Source organism: Canariomyces notabilis (genome assembly GCF_033297395.1).
Source record: "Canariomyces notabilis strain CBS 508.74 unplaced genomic scaffold N656scaffold_12, whole genome shotgun sequence".
Lineage (NCBI taxonomy): Eukaryota > Fungi > Ascomycota > Sordariomycetes > Sordariales > Chaetomiaceae > Canariomyces > Canariomyces notabilis.
The window spans coordinates 565,747-585,098 of NW_027041834.1; the positions used below are offsets into that span (position 1 = coordinate 565,747).

Genomic DNA, 19,352 nt, shown 5'->3' on the forward strand with positions numbered 1-19,352 from the left:
CCGGCCGAGTAGATGAACGAAAAGTTACAAGGTTTGACCATTCCCATCGCCGACCACTGCCGGACTTTCCTATGCTTGACTCGAGTTCTCCTTGGCATCCTCCACAGGCGCCTCGATGACCTGTTGCTTCTCCAGAATCTGCTTCGCCATTGTCTTGGCCTGCGCGTCACCGACCTTGCCATAAACACTGAGCGCCGTAGCAATCATGCCGCCGATATCGCCCACATTCCCGGGCACCACGACGGCAGTGCCTTCCTTGGCCAGCTTGGCGAAGGCGTCCACATACTTCTCGGCCACGGACAGGCTCACGGCGCCCTGGGCGGCGTCGCGGCCCTCGGCAATGGCCCGCGCGACGGCCTCGATGCCCGCGGCGGTGGCCTTGGCGCGGAGCAGGATTGCCTCGGCGTCACCGGCGGCCTTATTAATCTTTTCGGCGCGCAGCGCCTCGGACGCCAGGATGGCGCTCTGCTTGCGGCCCTCGGCAATGTTGATGGCGCTCTGCCGCTGGCCCTCGGACTCGAGAATCTCAGCCCGCTTGGACCGTTCCGCGGTCACCTGTCGGTGCATCGCCTCGACCACGGGCTTGGGCGCGTGAATGTCACGGATCTCGTATCGAAGGCAGGTGACGCCCCAGGCCTGTGCTGCTTCGTTGATAGCGGCTGTGATGTTGGTGTTGAGCGCTGCGCGTTCTTTGAGGACATGGTCGAGTGTCAGCTGGCCGATCTCGGATCGCATGGTTGTTTGTGCCAACTGGGAAATGGCGTACTCGGCGTCTTCGACGCCGTAGCTGTTTGGTTTGTTTAGTTAGCTCGGGAGGTGGTGGTAGTTTGACCGGGAAATGGGATTGGAAAGGGCCATCTACCTGGCCTTGTATGCGTCAAAGACGCGGGTGTAGAGGACGCCATCGAGCTCGAGCGTCACGTTGTCGGCAGTGATAGCGCTTTGTGAGGGAATCTCGATGGCGACTTCCTTGAGCGACTTGACGTAGGCAATGCGGTCGAGGAAGGGAATCAAAACCGCCAGCCCCGGCTGCAAGATCCGGTTGAACTTGCCCATGCGCTCGACGATCCAGGCTGTCTGCTGCGGCACGAAGCGGATGATGGTGTTCATGGGTAGAGAGGTTGATTTTTGGAAGTAGCTCGGCGGCATGGGGAACGGCCCAGGACCGAAAGTGTTAGAGGCGGCATTCTGCGGCGTGAAGTGAAAAGGGCGGGACTGGGTGTTGTCTGGCCTCCTTAGTATCAGAGCCGCTGATGTGATCCTCGGCAGGGCGAGGGCAGTTGCTGGGAGGAGAGCTCGGGGAGTCGAAGAGGGTGTGGAAACGCCGGCGCGTATTGCGAGCGCAGCGGCCCTCCTTGCTGTTGCGGACGCCATCGTCGATTGGGAAGATCACATCTGCCCTTGTCGAAGATGGACAGCGTTGCGGGAGCTCGGCGACAGCTCGGGCTTTCGCAGTGATTCAGTGTCAGAAGATCTCGGTATGATGTTTCACGAATTTCATACGACGTCAGTGCTTACTCAGCAAATGGTACGTAAAGCAACTACATACGCACGGGCCACACAAATCACTCCAATTCGTCCCCTACAACATACGAATTAGGCAGTCATCGTATACACTCATAGGAGTTTCGAAACCGAGATGGACTGAAAGCGGTGATTGGTTCAATTGCTCTGTTCTTGCGCTCAATGCTACCAGTCCTCGATGTCTTTCATCATGGAAACCACGGAACAATCAAACACTGCTGCCAGCGGCATGAAGTCATTACCTTACTCTTCCTGAATAGGGGCTACTGGTAAAGGCTAAAGAGACCTCACGACTGAACCCAACCAACGTTCCATGCTCTCTCCGAGTCTGCAGTGAGTTGTTTGGTGAAAGCCAGCAACTCAAAAGGGCAAGGCAACAGGTGATTGCCCATAAGCTGCAATGCTGCATTCATGCTTACCCGGTGGCTCGTCCTTCATAATTACTTATACATCTAAGGGCACTATCTCAGCCAACGCGTAGAATGTTCGACGGCCCAGAAGACGAGCCTTCTCAGCTCTTCTTGCGGCGAAATGCCTTTCCAACAAAAGCCTGAAACTCGCTCTTCAATCTCAAAGACAGCATCTTAGACATTTTCATAGGTGCGGGGGTGCGAGATATGAGGATGCGCCTAGCCGACATCAAGAAACGTACTTTGGCCGCCATGTCGTCGTCTGGAATGCCCCCAGTCTTCCTCAGAACCTCCATTTCTGCTTCGACATTGGCCCGGGCTGTTTGGAGCTGGGCCGGCCAAGGACAACGTTTTTCCTGTGCCAAGTAATCCAAAAGATCCAGTCTCGCCGGATACATCTCGGGAAACCAGTATGCGCCGAATATGATGTTGTCCACCGTTCGAAGGTAGCAAAACTTGCCGTCGGAAAAGGGCAGGGATTCTCATCGACCTTTTGTTTCAGATATGCAGGAATTGGAAATTGGGCGCAAAGGTCGCACAAGTCCGTGAGTCGTAGCAGGTCCTTACGAATTGTTCTGCAATGGTCGTACCGGTGCACCTGACGACTTGTCACTTGGGTAGCCCATGTATCCAAGGTCTGAGGAGCCTCCTGAAAATGGCTGTCGAGGCGATCGAACGCTGCAACCAGTGTCAACCTCTCAGGGTGGTCAGTCGGGACAGCCGAGGCGCACTAGAAGAAAGCTCTGAAATTTATGACTTCTCTGGCTCCGCGAGAGATGCCAAGGCGATTCGTGCCACTTGTGTTTGCGCGGGTGGTAAGGATTATTTTCAGTGCTTGGCCCTTGACGAACCAGATCAGAGGGTTGAAGTGTGGGCTTGTCGCCGAGGTGATGCCCACCCAGTTATCCATGACCCAATCGCGGGCCGTCCGGTGCATGTACTCCACCCTAGCATGTAAAAGGTCTAAGGGCACATGTTCCAGCACACCTTTGGCAGACAAATGCCTTTTATCAGCAGGCACAATCTCCAATAACCCCCCGGTGCGGCTCGTCAGTTTCCGTTCCAAGGAGTCAATGGCGGCCCTCAGATATGAGGTCGTGACTTTGGAAGCATCGAGATCAAGGGGGGACCTCCTTGTCGCCGAACCAGAGAATCAATGCAAGCAGATCCGTTTTATGCTCTTGGCAAATGCTACTTAGCTGGAAGTACTGCGATGCCTCAGATCGAAATTGATTGGTGGTTCTCTTCCATATATAGCGGAACAAGTCGGCAACCTCGTTCGGGAGCCCATCGATTACGCTTTGCAAGTCCGAGACATAGGTCCCTTCCTGGAATCTGGCTTCCAACAAGCCTGAAACGACCGATACCCAGAGGAAAACGCCTTGCGATTTGTCCACCATGTCATTGATGATTTTGAGAGTTGCTTGTGGGTTAAGGGCGGCAAACTCCGAGTAACCCGGGCAGAGCTGGAGCTTCTCCTGGACGAAAGACTTGATATCGTCTCGAGTAAGATTCTCGAGCTGCAACATGGGGTTGTTGCCATACTCATCCCTGAAGACATTCCATGGTCGACTGCTTACGCAGATCTTTACCCCAGTTGCTGCGTTGGCCTTGCCGAGAAGCTGAACCAGATCTCGATGCTCCGACTGGACATTGTCAAATTCATCCAACCCATCGATGAGAAGAACGAGCTTCAGTTTGCCCCCAGTTGCGGATGATATGAGGTTCTGGAAACCATTCCTCAATTCGTCCAAGGAGGGGGCTGGCAAATCGATTTTCCCACTGAAGGACTGTAGAAGAAACCACCGCGCAGGGAAGATCTCGACAGCAAGCTGGGCCCGCTGCCTTATGACATCGTGGAGTATTGTCCTGAAGAGCCCTTCATGGGACTTCTGTAGCCTGTCCGCTCCTGCCGTTCAGGCGAAGAAATGAGCAATGAGCAACTGGGAACCGCTTGCCCATTCTCGCAGCAGATGCTCGAACCTCGAATCCTGCGCAATGAACTCAACCAAAGTAGACTTTCCCGCACCAGGTTTACCCCTAATCCAGTAAATTTCCTTGGATTTTCCTCGCAACCACTGCGGGAAGCTGGACCACTGAGGATGACCCTCTTCTGACCGTGGCTCATGAAAAATCCACTCAAAGGTGGCCGCGTGTCTTCCACATCTCGCTAAGCACGTATCGCGCCATTTATCCGTCTCTAACTTGTGATTTATGGGCAAGTTGTCGATGAGGCAAGTGATATCCGTAGTGAAGTGCTTGGTAGTGTTGTCAATTCGATCCAGGGTGGCAAGCATTTCCGCTTGTTGCCTGGCAAATTGGCGCAACTCGACGCCCTGTTTCCCGGCCTCGTCTCTGATCAACCATTAGAGCGTGTCAGCTAGTCCAAGGCAATCACTGCAGCGAAGGGGGCGCGATGACAAACAGTAGCAAATAGAGCAGGGCCACGTTCATCTGCTGGCGAATTTGGCTCAGGCGATCGGCCAGCCTTTCAATGTCGTCGGCGGCTGCGAGTCCTTTGAACGTGGCCTTCCAGCTATCCACAGCCAGTAATATCCTCGTGGATCCTCGAGCCCTGAGCTTGTTAAGCATGTCCTGAAGCTCGCTGTTGGTTGACTCGCATTGGTCACAAAGACGAAGAAAAGGATTCATAGCCGACCCGTCATTTTCGCGCTGCTTCGTTTTAACAGCATTGGCGAGATGTGAGAGGTCCTGAGACACCGTGGATAGCTCGATGTATTCAAGTCTTTGGCCAGAAGGAGATTTGTATAGCTCATGCGCGCTTTTGATCAGTCGGAAGCCAAAGTCTGCAAACTGGACCACGGCCGCCGCGATTGAGAGAGCGCTCAGAGGCTCCATACTCCCTATCCGATGGACCGAACCCGCAACGCTTCAAGGCCTTCGCAAAGTTCATGGAAGAAATTGAAGCTTAGAGAGCTGCCAGACATGAAGAAAGCAAACCCCGCTTCCATGCCCGAGTTTCTCAGCTGACTTCGGGACTACGGTTGGTTCAGCTTCCAGCCACTCAATTCACCTCCATGGTTGACGCCGAGGCTCTGCCACGTATGCGGTGTGGTCCGCCCTCTTCAGAGTCAGGATTCTCATAACCTCCAGTCAGCTATGTCCACATGTATGTGTCGTTATATTGTGCATCAATAGGAAATTGATACAATTCAAGTTCCAGTACCTTCTGGTGAGACCTCAAAGTTGAACGGTTCGAACCTGGCACACCAGCGGTTATGCGACCCCGAGGGCCGTATCATACCGTAGGTACTTCAGTTATCATCTACCTTAAATATATACAACGTTACGAACAAGCTCCCGATATCACCTTGCCCAAAGTCAAGCTACACTCAAAACCTTAGTACAGCCGGAGATAGTTTCACTTTCCCTCGATCCACAGATTTGTGTCAGGTTGTCTTGTCCACGCGGTGAGTGTGTAAACTCTGAGAAGAAGCAATGCGGTTGGATTTGTTCAGTCCGCTCACTCTGCTGCAGACTGCCTAATACGCAAATACTGCACACTTTCATTGTTGGCAATGAGTGGCTGGCCCCGGAAGACGCTAGGAGTTCAGGGTTGGGTGGTGCGGCTGTTGGTTGCCCTGAGTCTGGCTTCAAGCCCACTGCGGCCTAGCCACCTAGGGATGGATCGGTGTCAATCTGGATCTAGGGTATCAGGTGATGATCGGAAGCCATGGACCGACACAACCTCTTCCCCACGCTCTTGACTCTTCGCAACGTTGCTTCCAGTTCCTTGGGGTTACGTCCCGCACACGGTAAAAGTCTTACGCTAAGGCACCTGAGGTTTCTTGCCGGAGGTATAGTACCCTTACACTATGCATATGTAAGGTATGCAGAGTGGCCCTAAGCTGGAGTAGCGATATTGCCAAATGCCGGCGGAAGCGGTTTTACCACTGTGGCGTCCTATATTATCACATCTTAAGTCTGTTGAGACTGGAGACATTCACGGCACCTAGGTATCGTTCACCGCCAACACCTGGTTCACTTTCACCTGTTTCTCGAAACAGTGCTGAAGCATACGTCAGCAGTCATGAAAAGCCCACAGGCTGCAATTTTCGGAACTTTATTGACGTGCAACCGGCAATATCAACGATCGGTGAAAATACCCCTGAGAATGTCAAAATGTGGCCGGCAGAAGCTGCCGAGCAGCCTCAGGGCTGGTTTGCGGAAGCACTCATTCTACGACGGTTAATCGGAACTTACTAACATCGAAATCATGTCCACCGGGATTAACACTTCCACAGTACCTACTACTAAGCTCATGCAATCAACGTAAAAACGGCGTGGCCGCCCACCCTGATGGATTGGAGCTTTGCCGGTCCGAGGGACAGAATCAGGAACCAGGGCTTCCAAGATGCTTCGCTCAGTTCTTACTCTTGCAGTCGCTGCGTTGCTAGGGCCTGCTCTAGCCCAACTGGACGTCTCCCCTGACGGAACTTGCGGTGACTTCAGTGGCTATTCCTGCCTAGGATCGTCATATGGCAACTGCTGCTCAGAAAACGGATGGTGTGGTCCTTCGGACTCACATTGTGGCTCGGGGTGTCAGTCGAGCTTTGGGCTCTGCGGCAATGGAGTTGGCGGCATTGGGCTCTCTGACATCCTTACGACGACCAATCCGCCGGGACAGTCTCAGCTCATCTCAACCATATTTGTTACCGAGACGAGGTGGACTGTTCAGCCCCTGCCCATTACGACTACGATTCGAACAACCGAGACTCAAAGCACTCTTGTCACTGCAACGTCTACGGCTGTTCAGACGCTCATCTCGACCCTTACTCACTCGGCAACTGTTACCTCTTACGACACAGTGAATGTTACCAGACAGACAACAGCAACGGCCATCACGACAATCCCTACAACAGCTACCTCCTACAACACCATCAATGTTACGAGACAAATCACTGCAACTACCTTCGTGACAGCGCCCACAACGGTCACCTCCTTTACTACGGTTGACGTGACAAGATACTTCAACACCACCTCAACATTGACGGCACCGATAATAGTCACTTCCCTTACCACCGTGGACGTGACGAGATACTTCAACATCACTTCGACATTAACCACACCCACAACAGTCACCTCGTTCCACACTGTGAATGTGACAAGCTACATCAATAGCACCTCCACGGCGACCACGACCACCACCCGGACACTGACCGCGACCCTCACTCAGGCCTTCACCTCCACCGCGACAGCCACACTCACCGTGAACGCAACCAGCTTCACCACTGACGTCCGGACCGTGACATCCCACGTCCAAGTCACGGTACCCGTGTTGGCAACCAGCACATTCTACACTACGCAAACTGCGCTGGTGACCGCGACAACGCTAACAACCGCCACACGGAATGTCACGCGGGAGGTGGACACCACAACCATACTGACTTTGCCTTCTACCGCTCTTCAAACCATGACGGCAACGGAGACGGCGAGAACAACAACAGTAATCAACACCACGTCCACGGCGACAGTAACAACTACTAGCACCGCCACAGCAACTGTGACAGTCACACAGACAGTCCAGCCTGGAACAGTCCAGACGCAACCACCAACCATGACCCCGACCTCTGCTTCCTCGAGTGTGACAAGCCTGAGCACGCAGCGAGAGAGCTCACCTGCTAGTACTAGTACGGGAATCACATCGGCGTTGTCTGATAGCGTGTAACGGTCTCCTAGGATGTTCGGGTGTGGGATAAACGAAGAGGTCTTGTGATTCAAGATGCGGGAGCGTTCAAGTTAGGCCTGATGGTTGGGGAATAGGGGGCCAGGACAATACAAGAATGGTGGTGATCTGACAAAATTGACGTTCGTGGGCTTGAGAGTGGAGGAAGAAAAGGCAATGGAACAGAGGTTCAATCCGTCTGCACTGTACGGAGCACAAAAGGGGGAAAGCATGAAAATTGAGCTACAATCGCGAGATCACTGCAGAAGCCGTGTCATTACCCGGTGACTAAAGTCATAGCGATGAGTGCAGGTTCTCTGCCAGTGAAGGCCACTAGCAGGCCTAATGAGCGCATGAAAAAAGGGGTATGGATTCGTTGGTCTATTTTTTCAACATAACTTAAAACCCGTCGCCATAAACACCGCTACAACTTTCTAAACACGGTACTGAAGATCTCCCTACTCTTCAGCAAATTCAGCACCCTCAACCGCTCATTAACCAGATGCGCTGCGTCACTGGCCTGGCCGCACGGGAGGTGCGCCGCGGGGGCGTTAAACTCCTTCTCCAGAAAGCGGATCGGCGGGATGGAGCCTCCTTCGCGTATATAAAGCGGCTTCCTACTCTTGGGTGCCGTTTCGTCGCTGGTACCGTTGGCCGGCAACGTGACCCCTCCTTCCGCAGCCGCATCCCCTTTGCCCCCATCATGATGTCCATCTCCCTCGGCACCAGTCGTCGGCCCCCATGCCCGCATGACCGCCTCCTCGAGGGTGCGAAAGATGTAATTCCCCGGCACGCCGAGCCACGGTTCCGCCTTGTTATCGATCCTGATGGTGAGGGTGTTCTCGCTCCCGAAGCGAGCATATTCGTCGCGCAGGAACGCCTCGAGCGAGGCTATCACCTGGTCCACCTCCTGCCCGGGCACCAGCCGCACGCTGACGTTGGCCGTCGCGTGGCTGCTGATCAAGCTGCCGTCCGGACCCGAGACGTTGTAGCGGTGGATTGTCAGGTTGGGCTCGCGCCAGCGGGCCATCAGACTGCGCTTGAGCGCGTCAATCGGCCCGTTGGCCGGGTTGCGCCGAATGAGGATGCGCGCAATGTCATCGTACCGCAGTCCTTCCTCCTCCGTCATCGGCAGGATGCCGTCGTAGAAGCCGGGGATCTGCACGCGGTTTTTGCTATCCTTCAGTTTGCTCAGCAGAAGGGTCAGCTCGGAGAGGGGCTCCGCGATCAGGTTGCTGCCGTCGACGCCCGAGTGCAGATCTGGTAGTTTCGAGTCGATGCAGATCGTGGCGTGCAGGACTCCCCGTAGGCCGTAGGTGAGGCAGGGGACTTGGTCGTCCAGCCAGTAGCTGTTGGCCAGCAGCACGTAGTCGATGTGGCCGATTAGCTCTTTATTCCTGCGAATGGTGTCCTGGAAGCCCCGGGAGCCTGATTCTTCCTCGCCCTCAATGACAAAAATAATGTCAGAGTCGAGCACCTTGGCTTGAAGCAGGTCAGAGACGGCATACAAAGCGGCAATAATGGGCCCTTTGTTGTCGGTGACGCCTCGGCCGTAGAGGTAGCCGTCGCGCCCTGTCAGTTGGAAAGGGTCCGTCTGCCAATTGTCGCCCTTCATGTCCGCGGGCACAACATCGTAGTGCCCATAAAATAGAATCCGCTTGCGCTTCTCCGGGGGCTCGAGCTTTCCGCTGAACTTGGCGAAGACGATCGGGTTATGGAGGCCGCCAGTACTCAGCATTTCCACCTGGGCGCCCAACCGCCGGAATAGCGAGCCAAGAAACGTAGCGCCCTTCCGGCAGTCCTCGGTGAACTCGGGCCGGGAGGAGACAGTCTTGTACGAGACAAACTCGCGGAGCGACGCAGTCATCATGCCCTCAACTACGCCATTTCCTTGTTCCGCCTGGGTCGGCATGCCATTCACCCGCCAGACCCGTACAGTATTGTCATTTGCCCCCGTGATGAAGAGTTGATCGTCACGGCACACCCCTACTGCGGTAGACAGGACCTTCGCGTCATGCGCTTTCCATCGGCTAAGGCATTGGTACTTTTGGCTGACGTCCTCTGTCAGTCCGCTCTTGTCCCTGCCGTAATGAACAGTGCTGTGTTTCGAAGCCGATCCGCCGGTTCCGGCACTCCAGAGGAGCCCAAAGCTCATATTGAGCGAATTGACCGCGCCATCGTGAGCCTTGATAACCCTCAACTTCTGTTTGGTATCGAGATCCCACAGCTCGATAATGCCCTGTAACTTGCCTGCGTAGAGGAACGAGCCGTCGATGGCGAGAGACATTACGGACTCGCTATTGTCATCGCCCAGCACCATCATCTCCTCGATATCACCTGTCACCCTTTCGTCTCCATCGTAGTCCGGGCCGTGGTCGGCAAGCCGCCAGAGCTTGATGGTGCCGTCTCCTCCTCCAGAAACCAAGAACTCCTCGTCTGGGCCGCCAAGCACGGTCGGGCCCTTTGCGATTTGCATGCAAAATACCCATCCGTAGTGCGCATATTGGCGAATGGCCCCGGGGTCGATTTCGAGTACAGTTGACGCCTTTGGGATGAGCGCATAGTGCTCCTCCGTCCGCCGAGGGGTCGATGTTCCCCCGATAGCACGAGAGTCAAAGAAGCGGTGTTGCCGCTTATCTGGATGGTTCGCTGAATCGTGCGAGACCCTCCTTGCTGGATCTTTCAAGCCGACCCATTGTATGTCTTGCGTCTGGGTTCCTAGATACAGCGTCTCTCGCTGTACGGAATAGGCGACGCTAAAGACGTCCCCAACGTCATAGGTACTGTAGATCTCGTAGAGACGACCAAACGACTTGGGGCACCAGACACCTATTATGGGCTCGCAGGCGCTCGAGAAGAGGTATTTGTCGTCGTCGGAGAGGAGGAGGCAGAGGACGCTGCGCTTGTGTGCTTGGATTGTTTGAACCAGCTGATATGTGCCGAGAGACCACACCACAATCTCGCCTTTGCTAGTACCAGCAAATATATACCTGTCCGACACAGCAATGGCCAGAACGGAGCCGTCATGCCTGAGCTCCTGCAATTGCTCTGGGGCCGTCTCGGAGCATCCGTCTTCGAGGTTGCGGGGTTGCAGCGTCGCCATTGCAGTCGATTCTGATGGAGGGAACAGAGCAATTAGTTAGGAATAAATTCCCACAGGCGAGTACGGGTTCACTGTGTTTGCAGGGCTCTAGGATAGGATAAGGGACGAGGCCGACAGCTGAAGGCAGGGACGCATCTGACGACATCTTCAAGGAACCGTTGCAATGCGCCAACCATGGAAGTCATCAACGAACTACCAAGGCCCCGTCGCAACACCCCACTAGCGTGCTGGGCGAGCCTAGAATTAGACCCCTGTGGAGTCGCATCTTCCCCGCATTCCAGCGCTGTTGCCGCTAAAGACTCCACCAAACTGGTGTACATACAGTACCTCAGCCATGGGCATAGTTCCACAGTGGCCTAGGATCCGCGTTGCCTTCCAGTTGATGTTTGCCGCAGAAGCGTGGGGGTTAGGCAGCGGGGGAATGGATGGGCAACGATTAAAGTTACCGGTATGGGACTCACCGCGCTTGGAGACGTGGGATGGGCGTGCGGCTGCCGCCCTGGCCATGGAGATCTTGATGCATCCTCTGCAGCGAGTCTCCTGCCCATTCCCCTCCTCATCTTGGTCCAGCGCCCATGGATCGAACGTCGCACGGAGGACAGGTGCACCCACAGCCATGGCCTGATTGCCGCTTTGACTGGCTAAGCTGCCGTGTCGTCCACTGTCAAGTCGCCAGACAAAGCTCTGGGAAGTTGGGCGCGTCGGACTAGGAGCGTAGTGCTTTTGTAGCCGCGCTTCAGCACCTCCGATTTCCCCCATATTGTACGACATGAGCCGGAGCCGAGCGATGACGCGAAATGGACGACGACATGCGCCATTCCAAAGAACTATCACAACCCAGGGCGCACGGGTCGAAAGAAGAAGGACGGAGGCATCTCACCGCCCTTTCGTTATCCGCATCCACAAGATGTGCGCTCAGTTAACGGAGGATTCTCGAGGATTGGAGCCGCAGGGGGAAACACTTGGGTATTGTAGAGAGCAACCGGACCTATTCATATACCTGATTGGCAGCGCTCCGAATCGGCGAACAAGCAAACGCCACGCACGAAACATGCCAGACAAAGCAAGGCTCTGGGAAGTCACAGGACGGACCTGACCGGGGAGGCTGCACACTAGTTCGGGCGTCTATCTGTTACTCCATACCCTAGGGTGTCTATCACGCATAGTAAATTCCTGGGAGCTCGGAGAGTTAGAAAACCAGCACAAGGCGCATACCTAGGTAGCTAGTAATATCGAGCAGCGAGCAAAGCATAGGCACAAACAAGTAGAAGGACAATTCTGAACTTCTGCCGGGATGTTGGGCGGCCGAGATCGCAGCTGTGGAACAGCAGGCTCTGGTCGTGTGTGGTTACTGTTCTGTTCGGGATCCCTGCCTTAGATTATCGCTCTTTCCCCAAAGGTTAGTGATCATTTGAAGGGCTAGGGGAAGTGATGCCAAGCCAGCTGGAATGAGACTTTTCAATAAAACAGCGGAAGGGGAGGGCGAGGAGGGCAAACGGAAAACGGATTTTGTCGTAACTTGGAGCTTGGCTAACGTTCGACCTGCTTATTTCGACGGTGCTGATCTATTATTTCGACGGTGTCACGGACCACCTTCTCCCTGAGTCCAATACACTCACCATTTATAACATCAAATCAACGCATTCTCCGAAAATACAGTTATACACTTGAAGCTCAATATTCAAATAGATTGTTCCTTTATCAGACAGTTAAAGTAACAAGGCTGGTGTAGGTCCAGTACCTACGGACAGGCGTGGTGGTACGGAAGCCGTACTCTCCGTGCCCGGGCTCCGGGCAGGTGGGGCCGGCTAGGCGGTCTAGCAGGGCAGTATCTTCCGTACCAAATTCAGAACCTTCATATTGAGTTCAACTTCGAATTCACTATTTTTCGAGCGATTTAGCACTGGGGGCTTGCAACTCTGAGGCCGTATTGCCGAGCTACCGGATTTGCAGTCAAAGGATAAGAAACAAAGTAGTTTAAGTGCAATTCGTTGATGTTTTCCGTGTAAAGCTGAAGATTGGAAAGGTGGTCCGTGACACCGTCGAAATAATAGATAGTCACTGTCGAAATAAGCAGATATCTAACGTTGTGTTAACTTCGAGTTTGTTACCTTATCGAGGATTCGAGGTGAATCTTCTTCCCGGCCTACTTCCGTTGGCGACTTCGGCAAGCCCAATCGATAGCGGGTGGCCCGTGCTCAACCGACACGGTAATGTCAGTCGCAACAATTTTCTTTGGCTTCTGAGATCATCAAGGCGGAGATTTCAAGACGCAATTCGATAACGATCCAACTGCCCATGAGCAACATCCTCGACCGGCCCTGGTTCATCCTCACATCGCCAGTTCATTTTAAGACGACACTGTTTTAGTATAATCAAAACCGGCTAACGGAACGCGCCGGGCGCGACCGAAAATATCACCGCATCAGACCCTCGATAATCACCCGAAATGGATCACGGACGCGACCCTTGCCCCTGGGTCATTCTGAATGACTTTGGTGGTGCATTTGCCATGGGTGTATGTAGTACATTCACTTATCACCGACTCTGTCTTCCGCTTTGAGGGCCTTCTCACTCGCGCAGGCGTTAAAGCCGCTGGATGCCATTGCAGCCTCTCCCTCTCAGCTAACGCATGCACATCCAGGCCGTCGGCGGAACGATATGGCATGGCGTCAAGGGCTTCAGAAACAGTCCTTACGGCGAACGGCGGCTAGGCGCCATCACAGCCATCAAAATGCGCGCGCCGGTATTGGGTGGCAATTTTGGCGTTTGGGGTGGAATGTTCAGCACATTCGACTGCGCTGTCAAGGGGTTAAGGAAAAAGGAAGATGCGTATGTGTTGTCCCAGTCTGAACTCCTCCTCTTCTGACATTTCCTGTTGGAATCGCGAATCTCGCAGCAACGGGCTAACAGGAGATCTAGATACAACGCGATTGCAAGTACCCCGATCGCCGTTCTACGCTGCTGAAATTCTAATATCAGGACAGATCGCGGGCTTTTTCACCGGCGGTGCGCTAGCCATTCGAGGAGGCTACAAGGCGGCAAGAAACGGAGCGATTAGTTGTGCAATCCTGCTCGCCGTCATTGAGGGTGTTGGCATCGGCTTCCAGAAGATGTTCGCCGGAGCGACAAAGCTAGAGGTATCTTGCCAACGGAATGCTGTACCATATTCAACCGTGCTGACTTTCTTCAGGCCCCGCAACCGCCTCCTTCAAACGAAAAGATCCTTGCGTAAAAGCGACGACACGGTTCACCTGCTCAGATATAACAGCATCTCGACACACTCAACTCTTCTCCGGCTCAGCAGAGCCAGGACGTGTATTTTTGTACGCATTCATGACGGTCAGCATTACAGGTGGCGGCGTTCCATGTAACATAGAATTGGTTGGTTACACTTCGCCATCAAAAGGGGCGAGCGTGGATGCCCAAACCAGCGGAGACATCTATCGCAATAATATCTTCTACAATTCATCCGTGTCTGCAACAGACGGCCTGGGGTGTCTGTCCAGTACCCGATTGGCTGCCATCTAACTCAGTTTCTCCATGCAGGTATCCTGACGAGCGCGCTCCGCATCGCCCCTCCATATCTGAGCAAATGCGACACCTCTATCATCGACCCAAGCGCGAAACATGCCCCCGCAATTGAAATCCTGAACAATTTCGGATTTGGTCTCAACCATGTTGCCTTCGCCGTCCCGGACCACAGCACAGGCAATCCCAATCATGCCGCCCTCTCCCTCACCCGTCCGCCCCCAGCGATCTCCAGCGCTCTGCTCCAGCATTCCACCGGGCCCAGTGACGCTCGACACTGCCTCTGTTGAACGCTTTCCGCCAAACCTTGCGATCGACCCGACGGTTCTAGCCGCCGCAGTCCGAAGGAATGAATCGCCATTACCGGTCCCAGACAGCGCGAGCGACCTGGTGACCACCAGTTCCCTCGCAGCAACCGGCCTGTATACCCACGGCGTAGGCAAACAATCCGCCATCAACCCCTTCAGCGCACCAGCCAACATCACGACCGGTCCAGGTCCCCCTCCCGAGGCGGGATCCAACCGCCACCCTGCCCCACCGAAGGGGGAAGAGGAAGAAGTACACTCATCAACCCACTCCTCAGCCCAAAACCCGGCCCCGACCGTCGGCGTGTCCCCGATGCGACCAGACAGCTTGTTGGTCAGCCCTCCGGTGCTCGTCGCGCAGCAGAGGGTCCCGTCCGCGTCCAGCGCCACCGCCCCGCACGTCCCTTGCGGCAGGTACTCGTCGGCGCTCCACGTGCCGAGGCCGTCGCCCTCCCGCTCTCGCTTCAGCGCCCGCAGGTGCTCCTCCCACCGCCGCTCCGTGAAGAAGTACCCCGTGGGAACTAGTTCAAGGTCGTACTGTGCCGCCAATTGCTCCGCCGCCGCGCCGTGGATGTGTGTGTGCCCCTGGGCGGAGGGGACGTTGAGTTTGTGTTTGTGTTTGTCCCCTCCTCTTTCTTGTTGCTGCCCCTCTCCCTCGTGTTCCAAGGCTAGGTCTGCTGCTGCCTTTGCTTGCGCCCGTCGTTGCTTGGGGCTGGGCGGGAGCAGGTCGGTGTCGCCCTTCTCAAGGACCGCGCGCGCGAGCAGAATCGGGTTACGCACGTGGCGCAGCCCGGACACGCCCACGCCTCGTTTCAGGTGGCCCCGCGAGACCATGACGCTCGCCTCCAGCTCGTTGGTGCCGTCCCGCGTGAAGACGGCGCCATGGCCGCTGTTGAAAAGCGGGTTGTCCTCAAGCAGAGTCACGGCGTGTGTGGCCACAGCTAAGGCGGACGGAAGAGTGGATGAGGACGCGATGGGCGTAGTCATGTACCGGTGGGCCTTGGATACCTGCAGGTTAAAGGGTCAATGATGGGGATGCTTGGTTATGAGGGGCGGATGCTGCCGACTGACGATTGTTAGGAGCGCGGTGCGGTATTCCTGGTATCGGTCCGGGGGGAAGTTGGCCGGGGTGATGTTGCCCGCACCGCCATGGATGATAAGCCGTGGTTGCAGCTTAGGAGGTGCTGGTTGCTGGCGCTTGTATTCCATTCTGTACAGGGAGCTTTGATCGCTCCTCAAAGAAAAGCTATTGGAGTTGACTACACGTCTCGAAGTTGGAGCGGAGAATGGGCAGATATAGAGGAAGCGCGGGTGCGACCTCGGCCAAAGGTCCTTTATCTTATCTCTCGCTCAGGTACGGAGTACGGAGTATGTACAAGTACAGGTACCCGCTACGGTACATTCATGTTGACGCCCGAGCATCGCACTGCAGGGTGTGTCAGAAGGATTGCAACTGCTAACGGAAATGCTACGCCTTCCGATTGACATGCGCGGAGTTAAGCAGCGATCCTGGCCATTCCAAACTACCTTATGTAGAGAGCATCACGCAGGATGCCAGCGGCAGCAGCGCTGACCACTTTCACGTCTTGAAAAATTGCAACTAGGGTGGGGAAATGAAATTTTCAAGTTGCGAAATTTCAAGCCATTTTGTGAAATTTGAAATTTCAACCTAGCCTGGAATTTCAAGATTTTCCAACAGGGGGGTGGTCTGTAAGACAGGCTAGGGCAGGGCCATAGAAGAGGTGTCTCAATCGCCTAAGAAACTACTAGGGATCATGGACATCCTCCCCTAGAAGAAGTGATTGAGGGGTGGAAGTTTGTGTCTGGTCTGAAATATGGAAGACTGGCGGTAAGCAGTAAGATCGTTGACCATACTAGCCACGCAGAACCCTAACCCGGGGCTTGTCGCCTACCGAATTGGGTTAGCGTCTTTTTCATGAAATTTCAATTGCGAATTCAAGGCTGACTGTGAAATGAAATTCAATGGGGGGTCTCGAAATTTCCCCACCCTAATTGCAACGACCTTGGTCCAGTTCTAACTTCTAGCAAGTTAAACGGTGGGGCGATATCGGCCAATTGGAGTGTTGCACATGCGGCGCCAACTGCCAAGCCACCGGTCCGGTGGCTCCGCTCGCCTGACTCGGCCTCTGGTGGACCGCCACGGGAAGTTCCAGGGGCCCACAATCTCGTCCGACCTCAACGTTACCCCTTTCCGCTGCACCAACCTCAGGAGCAAGTTTGCGGTAGAGACAGGCACATTCCGAGCCCCGTTGCAGGCGGGTCATGCAAGCTACCTTCACGAATCCCTACATTTCAACTAAAAAATTACCGGTACAAGCTCTTCCTATGTAGGTTCCTCGCCCGTCCTCAACCTGCCTGAGCACGTTCATATCCCACCTGGTACCCGGTATACTAACCACGGTGACCTTCTCACGAGGACGCCCTTCGGTTCACTCATACAACAATGACATCTCTCTCAATCTTGGCTGCAACACAGTTCCATGAGGGCCTTTTCTCCACTAATGCTCATCAATCCTTATCCGGATGCTGGTGGTCTACGCAGGAGCACCGGCCATATCTAGGTCGTGAGTATCACATGACGCCTTTATATTTATTTTCTTGCCTTCTTATCTGTCATCAATGCCGTGATAGATTTAACTATCTGGTAGAGACTTTTTTGCCCCGTCCAGTCGTGTGCGAAAGCAGCCAGCCGGCGGGGGACCCCCAGAATCTCACCAATCACACCGACGGTGGTACCCGCTACCCCGGCCAGTTCAGTACTTTGGTCGGTCCATATCATCACCGTCTGGACTCGTCGCCCTCTGGACTCATAATGGCATGCGTCTTGATTGTTTTCAGGCACGTCAGCTGAGCTCTCGGGTAGTTGACAAGGCTGATTTCCCCGGCCGCGGTGGGATAGAGGACCGTCAGGATAGGAGTGATTCCATAGAATTGGTCATCTTCGGTTGCCTGATCCGAGCCGCCCTGGAGGAAGAGTCAGGAACCAAGCCTGAGGCTTCAAGCGTGACGACTTTGCAACTTACAGTACGCTTGATTGACTCAATTAGTCTTAGGTCATGATTCTTTGGGAGGACGGGCCAGCAGTCTGATGTTGCATTCTGTTCGCCGGAAATAGGGGCCTTAGAAGAGGCCTTGTGAAGATCTACACATCAGATTCATATTAGATGCTCAGAGGAACGGGCCATGAAAGAATTGATCATGCCAGGACTGACTCTTGATTGTGTAGGGAGACCAGTTGCCTCCGTTGATCAAGGAACCAACGCAAGCATCGGCGATTATGCTGGCGAAGGTCTCTTCAAGTAGCTCGCAGCTATCGTAGGGTGTCACCTTTTCAAAAGCCATTTGGGCAAGTTCGATGACAGCGGAGACGCAGGAGGGGCCCATGGTGGTCTCTTGGCAGGTGCCTTCAGCGTACGGGAGAGGGGCGTCACGCGAGTTGTTGAACTTGATGTTCTTACTGATGTCGTGAAAGAACAGTGCGCAGCCAGCGCTAGGGTGAAGCTCAAAGCCTGGCGGGGTCCCGAGGTAGAAGGATTGGTCATATTGGACACTATCAGTCCCGTTAATGGCTTTGCTACTAACACCCTTGACCCAGGACAAGCCGATGGAGACGTTATTGCGATCGGGGATATCAACACTGGCTGCCCCAACATGGCGGAAAGTCTTGTCGGCCACGGTGCATGACTCCGTTCCCGAAGCGACGGGGCAGCCCAACTCGTCGCAGCCCAGAATTTGTGCTCCAACGTGCTGAACTGTCGCCAGCACAGCAGAGGTAAGGACGAGCAGGTTGCGGTGCGTGATCATGGTGGTTGGTGGTTGAAGACAAGGGACAGTATCAGGTAAAGTAAGTGTGATAGTAGCAATTTTGCAGACGCAAGTCACCAAATAGGGGTTGAATGGCCGGAAGCAGAACTCGGGCTGGGATCTTCCAAGACGGGACTGGGAAGGAGCGGTGGGGAACTTGGAAAGTCGGATCTAAAGCCGAAACAACATGGTCATTAAATAGACGAACTCGATGGAATCAGGGTTGGCCATATGACAGCAACTTGAAGTTAGCCGCCTGATCTGTGCTCGCAAGCTGGGGCTTGGACTCCAGTGCAACATGAACATAGAGTCGCGCCACCTACAGCACGGCGACTCGATGTTCGGAAATAGTTACATCGAGTCAACCTTACATGTAATCGAGACGACGACATGCTGTGGTAGAGGTCGTGTCTGACCGTCGTTGACCGCTGGAGAACCCATTGTTGTTTCGTGTAACTCCAATTCCGCCGTGATCCTCCATGTGTACATGTACTATACCTACCATATTCAGGGATTACTCCGGTCCCCAACCGTTTCTACGCTGGCTAATTCCGTGCTCCTAGAGCTTCGTGAAACTCAACAGATAAGTCGAACGATTTGTTAGGCGTGTTGCAAACCGGATACACCACCCGAGATGACCTCCAACGGATTTCTATGCCGTACCGAGCATGGCGTACTATGTGTGACGGTGTCATACTGTATCCGAGGCTATTCCGAGCCGCTGCGGTGACGAGATGGTCAGACGTCCTAAAGAGTTTGCCAAAGTTAAGATTAAAGACTTTGTGAGGAGAAAAAGGAATCTAAGAAACGTGACGGATATGCTCGAACCTCTTTCAACCGCCTATAGAAACGCCTGGGAGACATCAACTTGATGAGGGGAAGCAGTAGGAGTCGCAGCAAACCAAAGTAAGAGTCCTCGAGGTTTTAATTTGCACGAGCAAGCGGTTTGGATTCATGTGAGCCCGGGC

General features: G+C 54.4%; 7 protein-coding genes across 7 annotated transcripts; 2 read left to right on the top strand and 5 right to left on the bottom strand.

Annotated features, from left to right (window-relative positions):
- Positions 1-69: 69 nt before the first annotated feature.
- Positions 70-1,149, bottom strand: N656DRAFT_710329 (uncharacterized protein; the record flags this gene model as incomplete). The annotated part of the gene is made up of 2 exons (XM_064811665.1): positions 70-787; positions 863-1,149. 2 exons carry the CDS (start codon positions 1,147-1,149, stop codon positions 70-72), a joined length of 1,005 nt encoding a protein of 334 aa, XP_064669804.1.
- A 1,903-nt stretch (positions 1,150-3,052) lies between these two features.
- Positions 3,053-4,793, bottom strand: N656DRAFT_798577 (uncharacterized protein; the record flags this gene model as incomplete). The annotated part of the gene is made up of 3 exons (XM_064817775.1): positions 3,053-3,833; positions 3,918-4,289; positions 4,360-4,793. The coding sequence occupies 3 exons, from the start codon at positions 4,791-4,793 to the stop codon at positions 3,053-3,055; spliced, it is 1,587 nt and encodes a 528-aa protein (XP_064669805.1).
- A 1,042-nt stretch (positions 4,794-5,835) lies between these two features.
- N656DRAFT_779757 (carbohydrate-binding module family 18 protein) lies at positions 5,836-7,987 on the top strand. Its single transcript, XM_064815249.1, has 2 exons — positions 5,836-5,911; positions 5,981-7,987. The coding sequence occupies exon 2, from the start codon at positions 6,310-6,312 to the stop codon at positions 7,621-7,623; it is 1,314 nt and encodes a 437-aa protein (XP_064669806.1). The 5' UTR covers positions 5,836-5,911; positions 5,981-6,309; the 3' UTR covers positions 7,624-7,987.
- Positions 7,988-11,137, bottom strand: N656DRAFT_779759 (glutathione degradosome). The gene has a single exon (XM_064815250.1). It carries the CDS (start codon positions 10,721-10,723, stop codon positions 8,045-8,047), a length of 2,679 nt encoding a protein of 892 aa, XP_064669807.1. The 5' UTR covers positions 10,724-11,137; the 3' UTR covers positions 7,988-8,044.
- Positions 11,138-13,172: 2,035 nt separating this feature from the next.
- Positions 13,173-13,958, top strand: N656DRAFT_710467 (mitochondrial import inner membrane translocase subunit tim-17; the record flags this gene model as incomplete). The annotated part of the gene is made up of 4 exons (XM_064811680.1): positions 13,173-13,241; positions 13,368-13,559; positions 13,711-13,863; positions 13,917-13,958. The coding sequence occupies 4 exons, from the start codon at positions 13,173-13,175 to the stop codon at positions 13,956-13,958; spliced, it is 456 nt and encodes a 151-aa protein (XP_064669808.1).
- Positions 13,959-14,031: 73 nt separating this feature from the next.
- Positions 14,032-16,072, bottom strand: N656DRAFT_837258 (asparaginase). The gene is made up of 3 exons (XM_064818824.1): positions 15,631-16,072; positions 14,283-15,567; positions 14,032-14,166 (listed from the first exon to the last, which is right to left on the bottom strand). The coding sequence occupies exons 1-3, from the start codon at positions 15,766-15,768 to the stop codon at positions 14,126-14,128; spliced, it is 1,464 nt and encodes a 487-aa protein (XP_064669809.1). The 5' UTR covers positions 15,769-16,072; the 3' UTR covers positions 14,032-14,125.
- A 1,286-nt stretch (positions 16,073-17,358) lies between these two features.
- On the bottom strand, positions 17,359-18,384 carry N656DRAFT_768877 (uncharacterized protein; the record flags this gene model as incomplete). Its single annotated transcript, XM_064813658.1, has 3 exons — positions 17,359-17,544; positions 17,604-17,722; positions 17,793-18,384. 3 exons carry the CDS (start codon positions 18,382-18,384, stop codon positions 17,359-17,361), a joined length of 897 nt encoding a protein of 298 aa, XP_064669810.1.
- Positions 18,385-19,352: the final 968 nt, after the last annotated feature.

What these genes read in the sequence shown, in the direction of transcription:
- N656DRAFT_779757 (XM_064815249.1), top strand. Translation starts at nt 6,310, where the DNA reads ATGCTTCGCTCAGTTCTTACTCTTGCAGTCGCTGCGTTGCTAGGGCCT.
- N656DRAFT_779759 (XM_064815250.1), bottom strand. Translation starts at nt 10,723, where the DNA reads ATGGCGACGCTGCAACCCCGCAACCTCGAAGACGGATGCTCCGAGACG.
- N656DRAFT_837258 (XM_064818824.1), bottom strand. Translation starts at nt 15,768, where the DNA reads ATGGAATACAAGCGCCAGCAACCAGCACCTCCTAAGCTGCAACCACGG. An exon ending in GCACCGCGCTCCTAACAATC is followed by an intron (nt 15,568 to 15,630) that starts GTCAGTCGGCAG and finishes TTTAACCTGCAG; the next exon opens with GTATCCAAGGCCCACCGGTA. An exon ending in GGGCGATGCGGAGCGCGCTC is followed by an intron (nt 14,167 to 14,282) that starts GTCAGGATACCT and finishes TTATTGCGATAG; the next exon opens with ATGTCTCCGCTGGTTTGGGC.